General features: G+C 34.5%; 1 protein-coding gene across 1 annotated transcript; it reads left to right on the top strand.

Annotated features, from left to right (window-relative positions):
* Window positions 1-1,914: 1,914 nt before the first annotated feature.
* Window positions 1,915-11,813, top strand: LOC130824023 (GDSL esterase/lipase At5g62930). Its single transcript, XM_057688889.1, has 6 exons — window positions 1,915-2,103; window positions 2,208-2,285; window positions 3,179-3,319; window positions 3,887-3,963; window positions 11,045-11,209; window positions 11,288-11,813. Exons 1-6 carry the CDS (start codon window positions 1,996-1,998, stop codon window positions 11,454-11,456), a joined length of 738 nt encoding a protein of 245 aa, XP_057544872.1. The 5' UTR covers window positions 1,915-1,995; the 3' UTR covers window positions 11,457-11,813.
* Window positions 11,814-13,271: the final 1,458 nt, after the last annotated feature.

Genomic DNA, 13,271 nt, shown 5'->3' with positions numbered 1-13,271 from the left:
TTGTTAAATAACAAATATTAATCTTATAAAGTTTTATCAAATGTTACAATGTATTTTAGTTTTCTAAATTACTCCTATGTGACAATAATGTCACTTCCGATATAAAATTTACAAATAAAAGAAACTAAATATTGACATATTTATAATATTTCCTATATAATACTAAAAGAATAACTAAATGCAAACCGATATTAAAAAAAGTTATTATATTAACTATACCTTAAAGTAATAAATCAAAATAGAATTTTCATTTCTTAATAAATGGTAGAAAACGTAATTTATAGATATTCCCAATTATGGAATATTTAATTCGAATGACCACATCATTAAATTTTTTTTATTATTTATATGTAGTTTTATAAAATTTAAAAACAATAGACCTAATTTACATCAGTTATGCTTTAAGGTACTACTAACGGTAAGAATCTGAAAATATTTTATTTAATTTTAAACATAAGTAAATATTAAAACAAAATTATTTTTCTTAATAAATTACAGAAACGTAATCCAAAGAGTACATCAATTTGCATTTTTCTATTATGTGCATGCAGTTTTTAACTTTTTGGAAATTATAGGTTTAACTTACAATATCTGTGTTTTATTCTGACAATATGTTTTGTAAATTGTGTTAATTGTAAGTAATCAATACTTTGCTTTCCATTTGCGTGTAAACATAGGGCGTAGTTTTGATTTTATGTTTTCTAACCCAATTGCGTGCTAGATTATTCTAATTTTAACTATAAATAAGGTTTAATTTCTCATTACATTTAAATTTACATACTAAAAATTTTGTGCATTGCACGAACATTTAGACTAGTTAAAATATGTAATAAGAATAAAAAGTAAGATCATGGCGTATTTGTAAAATAATTTATTGAGCAATTTTAGTTTATTTTGATACAATTGGAGAGTTGGATGGTCAAACTAGTTAATTCTAATATTTGGTAAATTAGTTGGTTGAAGCAGCTTATTGTTATGACTAAACTGTTTTTATTCAGACTAGTTAAAATATGTAATAAGAATAAGAAGTAAGATCATGGGTGTGTTTGGCAAAATAACTTATTTGGCTATTTTAGCTTGCAATTATAGAGTTGGGTGGTCAAACTAGGCAATTCCAATATTTGGTAAATTAGTTGGTTGAAACAATTTATTGTTATCAATAAGCTGTTTTTATACAAGCTACTCATAGCAGGGGGTTCAGAATCAGTTGGTCAAATCTTCTAATAAAATTAGCTGGTCAAATCAGCCACTGAAATATTATCAGCTACAAGTCTATCATCTTTCAGCCGTTTGCCAAACAACCCCAAATCTGATATAGTTCAACTTATGATTTAATCTAATATGATTTAATCTAACCTAGTATGAAGTGATCAAGCTACAATAATATTAATACACAAATTCTCTAATGAGGCGGTGGGACTGTCATCATCAGGTTAACCCAATATATTTTTACTATCTTAAAGTAATTATTTATAAGCTTAAAGTTTAATCATTTATAACCTTAAAGTTATCACTTGCAATTATTTACAATCATAAAATTGATAATTATATGAATTTTTACAGTCCCATACAAACGAGTTGATAATAATAACTAATACTAATAAAAATACTCCCTCTATTTTCAAATGTTCTTTCATTCATTTTTTTCGCATATCCCAAATGCAAACTTTAAAATCAAATAATTTAAATTGTAAGATTTTAAAAATTCTACAAATTTGATATTTAGAAAGTATAATTGAGACGTAAAAATAGCAAAATTCCACATAAATATACTTTTTTTATAGATTAATGAGAAATCATAATTAATATTTAACGCTAAAATTTATAAATTTTTTTTGACAAAAACATATAAGAATAAAAGGAGTGATATTTAAGTACTACTAATTAAAATATTCTTTAAAGAAGAAACATCAAGGATCCAATAAACTCAAAGTTATATTGTGTGACTGTGACTGTGACTGTGACTGTGGGAGTGCTGTGGTGAGAACCAAAAAAATGAAGGGAATAAGGCCGCAGATTGCATTGTTCGGAGACTCCATAACCCAACAATCCTTCAGAGATTCTGGTTGGGGTGCTGCTCTTGCTGATAATTTCTCCCGCAAGGTTCTCTCTTTCCCTTCTTTTTTTTTCACATTTTCCTGATCCCTAAATTCTTTATTTTACTGTCAGATTTCCTTAATTATCCAATTTTATTGAATTATTTTTAGGCTGATATACTGAATCGAGGCTATGGTGGGTACAACACAAGATGGGCATTGTTTCTTTTGCATCATATTTTCCCTCTGGTATCTTTCCGTCTTTTTTGATTTTTCAAATTTGAGTTTATATTCTTAGATCAAACTTTATTTTCATGTTTATATTTATTTGAATTTTGATTTTAACCATTAAAAATAGGAAAGTAATGGACTTGTGATGGTGGGAGTTGTTGGAGGTGGATAATTGATGGTAAAAGATTATGAGTTTAACTCTTTCTTTTGGAAAGATAATTGATGGTTATGTCGGCCAATATTTAAGCTATGATTAATAGAAAGGTAGTCTAAGATAGGCCATAAAAAACAAAATGTGTTAGATTGAAAAAGGTAGTAAAAGATGGGCCATAAAAAAAAAACTTGTAGAGTATATGTGCAAGGAAAATGCAAAAACAAAAAAAATTTCATGGAACATGGGTTGTGATTGTGAAGGATTAGAGTAGAAAAGAGGAAACAAAAAAAGGGGACAAGTTATGAAGGATTATAGTAGAAAATGGAGGAATGCAAAAAGAAATTAAGATAACAAAAGATGATTTTAACAAAATAATGACTTTAAAGTTTATAGGAAAGCAAAGGGGGTGGATGTAGGCTTATATGTCGACCAATGCTTTTTTGTACGCCTATTTTGATATGTTAATTATTTTTATACAGAATTGGCACATATGTTTTTATACTTGTCATTCAACCGGAATAAAATGTTAACTTCTGGACTTATTTTTGAAAAATTAGATATTAATCTATGTTAAATGGACTTGAAGAAAGGAGTTGTTCTAAGGTTTGATCAAAGTGTTGAACCTGACCTAGAATAGTTGAAGTTGGAGTGAGATATGTAGGAACCAAACCTTCAATGATGATTGGAGGGGGCGTGAGCCATCTAGATTGAGGGGGCTTAATTAACCAATTAACTCTTTTACCTTGAATTCCCACAGGGATTTGCGGATCCTCCTATTGCCGCCACCATTTTCTTCGGAGCTAATGATGCAGCGTTACTTGGGAGGAATAGTGAAAGACAACATGTTCCTAGAGAGGAATACAAGGAGAACCTTAGAAAGATGGTTCTCCACTTGAAGGTCTTCCTTTCTCTTCTCTGTTTGATGATGCTTTTTTTGTTGCAAGTTGGTTTTCTTATTTTTATAGTTCAAGATTTCTTTATATGATGGTCGTCTTGGATTTTTAAAAGAACTCAGACTTTTTGTTTAAACCATTACTACATTTTGAACTTATATGTGAAGTTGACTGGTTATTGTATTTTGCTTGATAGGTTAGAACTTAGATTACTAAATACTTAGCAGAACTGTACAAATGACACTTTTTCTTTGTCTCTAGGATGGTGTAAAAGAAGGTGTTTGTGTTTCTACCACTTTAACATAATATACCAGCTAATTCACTTTTTATGTTCGCAATGCACTTAACATGACCCAAAAATAGTCTAAACACTGATCATGATTTGATTTTTTCAATTCCTGATTCGTTCTTCTAAACTTCTCAAGAAATTGCTTCATTTCCAAAGATATTTAAACTTCTCCTTGACCTACTTTTTCATGCTATATAATTCACCCGCTTAAAAGTTTATTGATCCATCTAATATTCATGATTAGAGATTTAAAATTCTTACCTCTTGGCCCTATGAATTGCAGAAATGTTCTCCCAACATGTTTGTGGTGCTTATAACTCCTCCACCTATCGATGAAGAAGGCCGCATGGAATATGCACAGTAAGTCTCCTTCTAGCTCACTAAACATTGTAATTTTTCATATTTTTGAAGTTTTTTAGTTGGATACATGTTCGTTGATGACTTGATGTCATGGAGTACCTACATCAACTTTGAATGCTGCCCCTTTCACTTTAGCATATTGGCTATTTTTGATTTATTATTAGAAGTAGGGATCTTGATTTTTACAACTTATCGACTTGGAAATTTGTGGAACATTCTCTAGTCATTGTCTTGTCACTTGTGAGATTATTTATTGATTTTTCCCCTTGGCTTGTTGACTTTAGAAGGAGGTTGTAACTGAGGTTCTTTCTCTTTGAAATGATATGTATAATTGTATGGGGACTGGACATTGTTTTGATGTTCATTGAGAATTATTTGTCCCTTTAAATTAGTGTTGCCTAATTTAGAATTCGCTTTGTACTTTTTTACTAGGAAAACATGTCCTTCAAAGCGGTGTTACTTAATATAGAATTCACTTCGTATATGTGCGGATTTAATTTAATAATTCATTAGTGGGATGATTTTCAGTTTGGGCAGGGGGTACTTGGTGTACTTTTAGGGTCATTATTTGTGCAATAACGAAGATTATCATGCATATACACTAATATACACACCTCTAAACTACTCAATATATTCTTCTATAAAGTGAGAGCATTTGCACACGTTCTAAGCCCTCCCAAAATCATAGCTTATAGTTGTTGGGCTAATACTTTCTTAATCACCACTGCTAAATCTACAGTTTCTGATCCATAAATGAGCCACCAATCAATAGCATCCTTAGTCACACCATCTATCTAGGCTTGTGGCATTGAGTGTATATTTCTCTTTAACCGAAATTCTGCAAACTAATCTCTCAAACTATTATCTTTAGCTATGCTCAAAAACGATTTGATGCAGCCTATTATTACCATTTTATGAAGATTAAAATTCTTCTACATGTATCCCTTGGGACCTGCAGTTTCATATAAATTCAAACCCCTTGCATTGTTCGTGTTTTGCGAAAACTCCTCGATTTATGATAAAATTGATCTTGTAACCCTTGGGGATTACATGAGGAAGGCTCCTTATCTTGATAGTTGATACAAAGGTAATGACAGGATGCATCGAAACATTTGAGAACATAGTTGATGATTGTGATGATGAAAAAAGTTTAAGATATTAGTTTGTGAATAAGAGCAGTTCAAATGCCTTGGTTTTCAACATCACCAGGCGCAGACCAAGTATAGTTTTAATAAAATTTATTAGGGCATATCTCCTATGTCTAATTCAGTGCAATGGGGTAGAAGTATTTGAAACAAAATTTCCTTCCCTAAGCTTCCTCTTAAAAGCTGGGTGGCTATTCGAGGGAGGCTTAAAACCAGCGACGTACTCAGAATAATGGGCATCATCTCTCATAGTGTGTGTCCTCTTTGTGGCCAACAGGAAGAGTTATCTTGCCTTCTCTTCTTTTCTTGTGATTTAATCTAGCTTAAGAACAAGGTTACTATCCTTTTATTAGCTTACTTAGACAAAATAAGATTATTAATGCTTTATTCAATTGCATAATGTCTTAATATTTTGGTTTTGGTTATGTCTCAGCATTAAAGTTTGATTCAGCATCATTTACCTTTAACTTTGATGAATGACATTACTTTCTAGGAGGTTATAATAGTATGTTGAATCCTTGAAGGAAGCTAATAATGATCATATTAAAGGTTGGAGTTCAATTTGATAGAGGTCACAATGAACTCCAACTAACTGAATTTGTATAATGTGAATTTTAAGACAATCTGAATGATGTGCAAATTTTAATTTAACCGCGAGCGCACGGTGTACTTGTAGTCGCAGATCGAACAAAAGGAAGCTAGGACAAGAAACTTGCTGATCTCCACTAAAAATATTGTTTGAAGAGAAAAAATGGTTGATTGATTTTTGTCTAACAAACTAATAATGCAATGAATATATGGGTTTAAACTGTTTGATGAAAAGATCTAGGGTGTTAGGAATCCCTTAAATTCTAGTATGATTAAACTCTCATTAGTGTCTATGAAATGTCAGATTAATTACGTGGTTAAATATGATCTTGTTAATCTCAAACTCTCGCTTTTTTGATTAACTATTAGATTTAGACCCTATTAATTCAATTCTCATACGCTAGTTTTATAGAACGAATTAATAAGAATTTAACTAAAATTTACCATAAAGCAAAGTTGATCATAATCTCACACGCTAGTTCTATTGACTAGTTCAACAAAACATATTTAATTTAAAGTTATTAGCACAATTTAACCACTTTGATTATAGTTTCATAGACACTTTCAATCATCAAATCATACTTGAATTATAGGTTCAAACCCTAAACTTAGAAAATGGATCTACTCACTATTTATGGTGAAAGCAATAAAAACAAACCCTAAAATGATGCTAGACATGAATAAGTATGATAATAATGAAAATTACAAAAGAAGCAATAATTAAATGCCAAAAAACACAACAATTGAAACCAAGAGCAATAAATGAAGAACAAAACTAATTTTTATTAAAGGATGATTAATGACAATCATCAAGGTTCATTAATGGAAAATTAAACTAATACAAGGAAATTAAAACAAAGGAAATTAAATACTAAGAAAAACTTATGATACTCCAAGGAATGATTAATGGTAGACTTAATGAAGAACTAAAATTAAGGGATGAATTCCCAAGCAAAAATACTAAGAATGGAGTAAAAGTAGTCTGAGTTGATGGAAAAGGAGAAGAAGAGAGAAACCCTAATCAGAAATGAAGGGGCTATTTATATTAAAGAGGAAAATTAACCTAAATCCTCATGAGAAAACCGAAAGAAAACGCGCTGCAAAAAGAACTGGGTTGAAATGACCTTCCGCCGAGTCGGTTGCCATAAAAAGGCACCAGGCACCAATAAAAACGACCCTAAAACACCACTAAACAACCAAAAAGGAGCATATAAACAATCGCAATAGTGCAAATAATTGCACTTACCAAACTCCCCCATGCTTAACCTTTGCTAGTCCTCGAGCAAATCAAACCTGTTCAATAAAATTGGAGAACCTCTCATCATACTGTTGATACCAGTTGGGACTGGAATCAATAGTGGGACTAGGATCCCTATGCACTTGTTCCTTAGAGGGAACATAGTCTTCCTCCTCTTCATCCTCATTCTCCTCCTCGTCTAGGTCTATGTGAAAGCCAGCAGCCACAGGGGCTTGCTCTACGGGGTACTGATGGTAATATGCGAGAGTGTGATTACACAACATTTTTGCTGTATCGTCGCCCCTCTACGGGGTGTTGGTGGGAATAGCAGCCACAGGACCCATTATATAGTTCAGAATACGAGAAATCGCTTAGTATTTAGAATATCCGAGTCAAGTCTTGTATTGGTTATCGACAATTCGAATGTCTAGTATTCGTGGCCTTTAAGAGTTGGACCCCTTCATTTCTTTACAGGTCACTGACTCGGGCCATTTGGTGCAATTAATCTGAATTACCCAATAGTTGGACCGAATATTGGTTATCGAAAATTAATACGAGCAGGTGTTCCAAATGCTCGACGGGCTACCTCCAATTCGATAGAAGTCCCATCAGGTTATCTTGAAGGAGGGAACCAATCCGATTAGCATTTGATCTTATCGTTATCCCAAGTTTCAGAAGGATGAGATCGAAAGGCTAGTGAGCGACATGCTAGAAGCAGGTATCATCAAACCTTCTATTAGTTTTTTTTCTAGTCCTGTTTTGCTAGTTTAAAAGAAAAATGGATCTTGGCGTTTCTTTGTTAATTACCAAGCCCTGAACCGTGACATAGTGACAAATACCCCATTCCTGTAATTGATGAGCTTCTTGATGAGTTACATGGGGCAAAAAATTTTAGGACACATGAGGGTCATTATGAGTTCTTAGTGATGTTGTTTGGGCTCACCAATGCTCCAGCTACCTTCTAGTCACTAATGAATGATGTGTTCAAACCGTATTTGAGGAAGTTTGTGTTGGTGATATTTGATGTATACTGATCTATAGTGAGAACAAGGAGCTGCACCTCCTACATTTAGGCCTTGTGCTAGAATTGTTAGCAGGCCATCAATTGTATGCCAATGGCAAGAAGTGTGAGATAGGGAAGAACAAGGGGGCTTAGTTAGGGCACATCATATCTAGCGAGGGGATAATGGCTAACCAGGAAAAGATCAAAGCTATGAAGAAATTGAAAGAACTCAGGTTTTCTAGGGCTGACTCATGCAGGGCTATGCTCAGATTGCCTTCCCTCTCACATATCAGCTCAAGAGGGATTGATGTGGTTGGACCAATGAGGCTACAAAGGCTTTCCTTAGACTTAAGGAGGCAATCACTAGTGCTCCCGTGCTTCACATGTCAAAACTCTGTGTTCCGCTCATGGTATTTACAAAGGCCCGTTTTCGACCCTTATTGAGCCCTTCTATAGTCCGCTTCATTTTAATTATAGTAGTGCCCGTTCTTGGCCCAACCCGTTTTCACCTCGGTCCTTACAAAGCCCTTCTAAAAATGAGTCGGATAAGGGCTCAAAGTGGGGGCCTGGTCCATTGAACACCCCTAGACACGACAAAGAGCTCAAGACTTACCTCAGGGCTGGTTTTGGGTTGGGATGAGAAGCCACATCACCCAGTATGCTTGCTCCTGTGCTACTTGCCAACGGAAGACTTCTCACCAACACCCATCGGGCTCCAACCCTTGCCAATTCCAACCCAGGTATGGGATGAATCACCATGGATTTGTGGAAGCTTTGCCAAGATCAGAGGGATATGCTACAGTTCTGGTAGTGGTCGATCGGCTCACTAAGTACACTCATTTCATTGGCCTCAAACACCCCTTTACGACTTTTTTCTGTAGCTGCCAGGTTCATAAAGGAGGTCATTCATCTGCGTGGGTTCCCTTTATCTATTGTATCTGATCAGGTTAAGGTCTTCATGAGCATATTCTGGAAGGAATTATTCCGTCTTCAAGAGACCACGTTGTTACGCAGTACCGCATACCATCCTCAAACGAACGGTCAGTTTGAGATAGTGAATCAAGTTATGGAGACATATTTTTGATGCGTCATAAACGGGCAGCCCCTTCAATCGGCCAAGTGGTTGCATTGGGCGGAATTCTGTTACAATACCTCCCCTCACCAGTCCACCAAACACACTCCATTTCAGGCTCTCTACGGTAGGACTCCTCCGCCCGTCATTCGCTTTGGAAGGGGGTCTACAGGGGTGGACAGTTTGGAGCAACTACTACAAGAGAGGGACGCCATGATTTAGGAGTTGCGAACCAATCTGATGAGAGCACAACAAAAGATGAAGTTGGCAGCTGATTTGAAAAGACGAGCAGTGAATTTGAGATTGGTGAGACACAAACAGAATAGGCAAGAAGAGGGTAAGGAAGTGCTCATCCAATGGAAAGATTTACCCGATTCGGAAGCCACTTGGGAAGAATATCAGACCATCAATATGCAATTTCCAGATTTTCACCTTGGGAACAAGGGGAGTCTCTTGGCAGGGGTAATGTAATGAATCAAGAGGGGGGGACCACAGCTGAGCACTTATTCTAAGAAGGGTATAAGAAGGACAAAGCAAGGATAACATGAAGTTAGTGGGAAACTGTTTTCTTATTTAGTAGTGTTAGTACCTTAGTAGTATTTTGCTGTTTTTAGAGACATGGATGAGTAAAGTATTATATATGCTATGGGATTGTAATGTGTTTGGATGGGTAATGCCTTTGGCTATTTTAGAGTGCAAGCTACTCGAAGTGCTTGATTAATTAATATATCAATCCTTCCTTCAATCTCTTCTTTGAATTACTGCTTCCTCCTTGTGTGTACTGTGCAACTGAACAGCCTCCATCTGCCCCCTGACAGCCGCTGCTTCCACCCTTCTGTGGTGTCTTCCCAGCCGCCGGCATAACACTATGACCAAATTATAGGCTGCATTAACCCAAAATCCGTTTTGCGGCCGTTACTGAATCTGTATTTTTGCACTGAGTGAATCTGATGCCGTTAGTCATTTCCTTTTGCATCTCCATCATACTGTCCTCCATTTTTGGCTGCTCATCATCGTCAGTGGTGGGAAAGTTCACTATTGCAGCGAGTCTTGTTCCCAGTTCTGTACAAATGGTGCATCAATAATCCTCCTTGTTCATTCTATGTCTGTTGAGTTTTCATCCTCAAATCAATCAAATAAAATGCACGCAGACAGTGTTTTGAAACATGGGCAATAATCAGCTGATATAGTTTTACATCCAGATAATAAAATGAAAGAAAGACAGAGAAACAACTTTGTCTTTCTTTTTCGTTTCTTATTAAGCCCCATGAACTCCCTTTGATCATATGTCTTAACTTATAAAGTGTTATATGGTCGATTTGTATTTTACGAACTTCAAATGAAATAAATCTTACTTTGTTTTCCGATATGGAGAATCTATCAAACTTTTTTGATAAGTTTGAGTGTTTTTATTGCCGTTTTAACAAGAGAAGAATTTTAAAATAGAAAACAAAAAACTGCAATAGAAACCGAACAGACCGTAACACAATGTTTGGATATAATGAGGGGAGAGGGAAGGGAAGGGAGGGTCGGGGAGAAGAGTGGTGTGTTTTCCTTCCAAATATTTCCAATGGTGGAAGGATTTGAGTTGTTAAAATTAAGGCCGGTTCTTAGGGTATCCGGGGTAGCCGACCGCCTAGGGCCCCCATAAATAGGGGCCTTAAATATTAAATTCTGCTATTCAGACCCTAATCTGAGCTAACACTTTTTAACTGATTTGTCTGTAAACCTTTTTTATATATGAAGTAAAGTGAAGAAGTTCTTCCTTTCTATTCCTTTCCGGAAACACAATCCTTCTATTTCTCTTCCCTTCCTTTCTCTCCATTTCTTTCTATCCAACTATAGTGCATAAGTGTCTTGATCAAGTTTTACAGAAATAATCATTGATTTTCAAGATAAACTGGTAGACCATACAATTTTCTCTATTATATGTTTCGGTTGTAGTTTTATCATACTAGTCCCTAAGATAGTTCAAACATTTCGGTCATGTAAGTATTTGAGAAGGCTAAAAATAGCCCTTATACTTGTTCTGCTAGGTCAGTGTACGGTGAAAAAGCAATGAAACAACCTGAAAGGACAAACGAAGTTGCAGGAGTATATGCTAATCAGTGTCTTTCATTAGCCAAGGAGTTGGGCGTTTCCTCCATTGATTTATGGTCCAAGATGCAACAAACCAAGGGCTGGCAAAAAAAATACTTGAGGTTCGTTTTTTTGTAAAAGATTCAGTTTTTATCTAATCGAATAAAACGCTTGATGTTCGTCATTTCTCCTATTGACAGCGACGGGTTGCACTTAACACCCGAGGGCAATGCAGTTGTGTACCAAGAGGTGATCCAAGTCTTTACTGAGGCCGGCCTAAATGCTCAAGATATGCCTTTTGATTTCCCTCATCACTCAGAAATCGATCCTAAGAACCCCGAAAAAGCTTTCACTATACAGTGTTCTTGATGTTTGTCATTTTCATTTGCATCGACTTCAAGCCTCTTAATTAATGTTTTCAAGATGCTTTCGGGTGCTTTCACCGCCCTTAAAGAAGACGGAAATCATCTTCGACATTGGAGTTGCCTGCGGCTATTATAGTGGTGTTTCTATATTTGGTTGTGGCGTTTTATCATAGAGGGTATGTTGAACGCATTCCTAAATCATACAAATTATATTGTATACATACATTTGGTTGGGTTATTCATGGTTACAAATTAGAATCTCCTGTAAGAACCTTCATGAGAATTACTAGTGTCAGTTATGATGTATGAATAGACTCTGAGACTGTGACTTGCAATTTGTCAAAGCTTAGTTTGTTGTGAATGCGCCTCGAGTAAAGGTACTTTTTTGGTTGTATGGTTAATAGTTTTTGTGGAATAGTGGATTGATGACTATAATTACGACATTTTTGAAATGAAAACTTATTTTTGAACTTTATTTTTGGAAGAATTGTGGAGGATTTAATTATATATATCAAATATTTTTCATTTGAATTAAGAAAAAAAAACTAATATTATTTTGGAGGGAAATGTTGAAGGATTTTAATTTGAATGGATAATTTTAGAAGTTTTAGTTTTTATAAATCAAATATTTTTTATGTAAAATAAGACAAATTTTTGTCAATTTTTTTTTTAAGACTGTTCGTCGTGAGACTACTTAATATGAGCTAGCCCAATAAAAAAACTGAACAAAAAAACTGTTTTTAACTTAATTAGTTGTTTTTTAACAAAACATCATTAATTGGGTTGCTTGCATGTACCCGTCTCACGATGAGACGGTCTTATATAGAAGACTTGCTGCAAATTTTTTAGATTTTTATTTTGATTGGAGAGAAGTGGTTTAATTTTAAAGTAGGAATTTTAAATATTCTAATTTTACATAGCAAATATTTTACATTTGATTTTTCCAAATGCACAATATGAATTATAATAATTATTTATAAAAAGCTCAATGAATATTTTAAAAGTGATCATTGACAATTTTAAAGCGATCAATTAGAAACATAGATTAATCATACGCAGATTTTTATGAGAGACGGTCTTTTTGAGAGACCATTTCTAATTGAGCTGGCCCAAAAAGGAAAATATAGAATAAGTTTCTTGGTAGACATTAAGAGTATTAAAAGTAGGCATTTAGAAATATTGTACATACTTAAGTACTTACTCGGTGGGCATTAAGTATATTATAAGTAGGCATTAAAGATATTTTAAGTAGACATCAAAAATATGGTAAGTAGGCTAGTAGGCTTAGTTTCTGGGTAGACTTTAAGAATGTTGTAAGTAGACATTTTAAGCACTTTTTCGGTGGGCATTAAGTACATTGTAAGTAGGCATTAAGGATGCAATAAGTGGACATTAAGATTTAATGGGTTGGATCTGAGATACGTCTCTCAAAAAGATGGTCTCTCAGGAGACTAGCTGTTAATTATATGTACCCCGCTCACCAAACTAAAAAACTGGATATTGCATGGTTTGATGAGCTTAGGGTTAGTGGTTCATTTAAACATCACCGGTCACTTTTAGAAAATTTGAAAAAGTTGAGCGAAAAAATAAAAAAAATTAATCAAATAAGCGATAAATTAAACTTTTCCCAAAAGTAAGCGTCCAAACCGCAAAGCTGTGCTTTGGAGCTGTTCGCAGTTAGTAACTGCGAACAGGTCAAAAAAGACAAAATAGCTGTTCGCAGTTACTAACTGCGAACATAATTTTTTTTTTTTTTTTTTTTTTTTTCTGTTCGCAGTTAGTAACTGCGAACAGCTATTTTGTCTTTTTGCTTTTCGCA

This window comes from Amaranthus tricolor, chromosome 9 (assembly GCF_026212465.1).
Source record: "Amaranthus tricolor cultivar Red isolate AtriRed21 chromosome 9, ASM2621246v1, whole genome shotgun sequence".
Taxonomy (NCBI): domain Eukaryota; kingdom Viridiplantae; phylum Streptophyta; class Magnoliopsida; order Caryophyllales; family Amaranthaceae; genus Amaranthus; species Amaranthus tricolor.
Note: the sequence above shows the minus strand (reverse complement) of the source record. Positions and strands in the feature narration are given on the sequence as shown.

Coding starts and splice junctions, on each gene's coding strand:
- LOC130824023 (XM_057688889.1), top strand. CDS start 1,996: ATGAAGGGAATAAGGCCGCAGATTGCATTGTTCGGAGACTCCATAACC. Junction 2,104..2,207: donor CTGATAATTTCTCCCGCAAG/GTTCTCTCTTTC, acceptor AATTATTTTTAG/GCTGATATACTGAATCGAGG. Junction 2,286..3,178: donor TGCATCATATTTTCCCTCTG/GTATCTTTCCGT, acceptor GAATTCCCACAG/GGATTTGCGGATCCTCCTAT.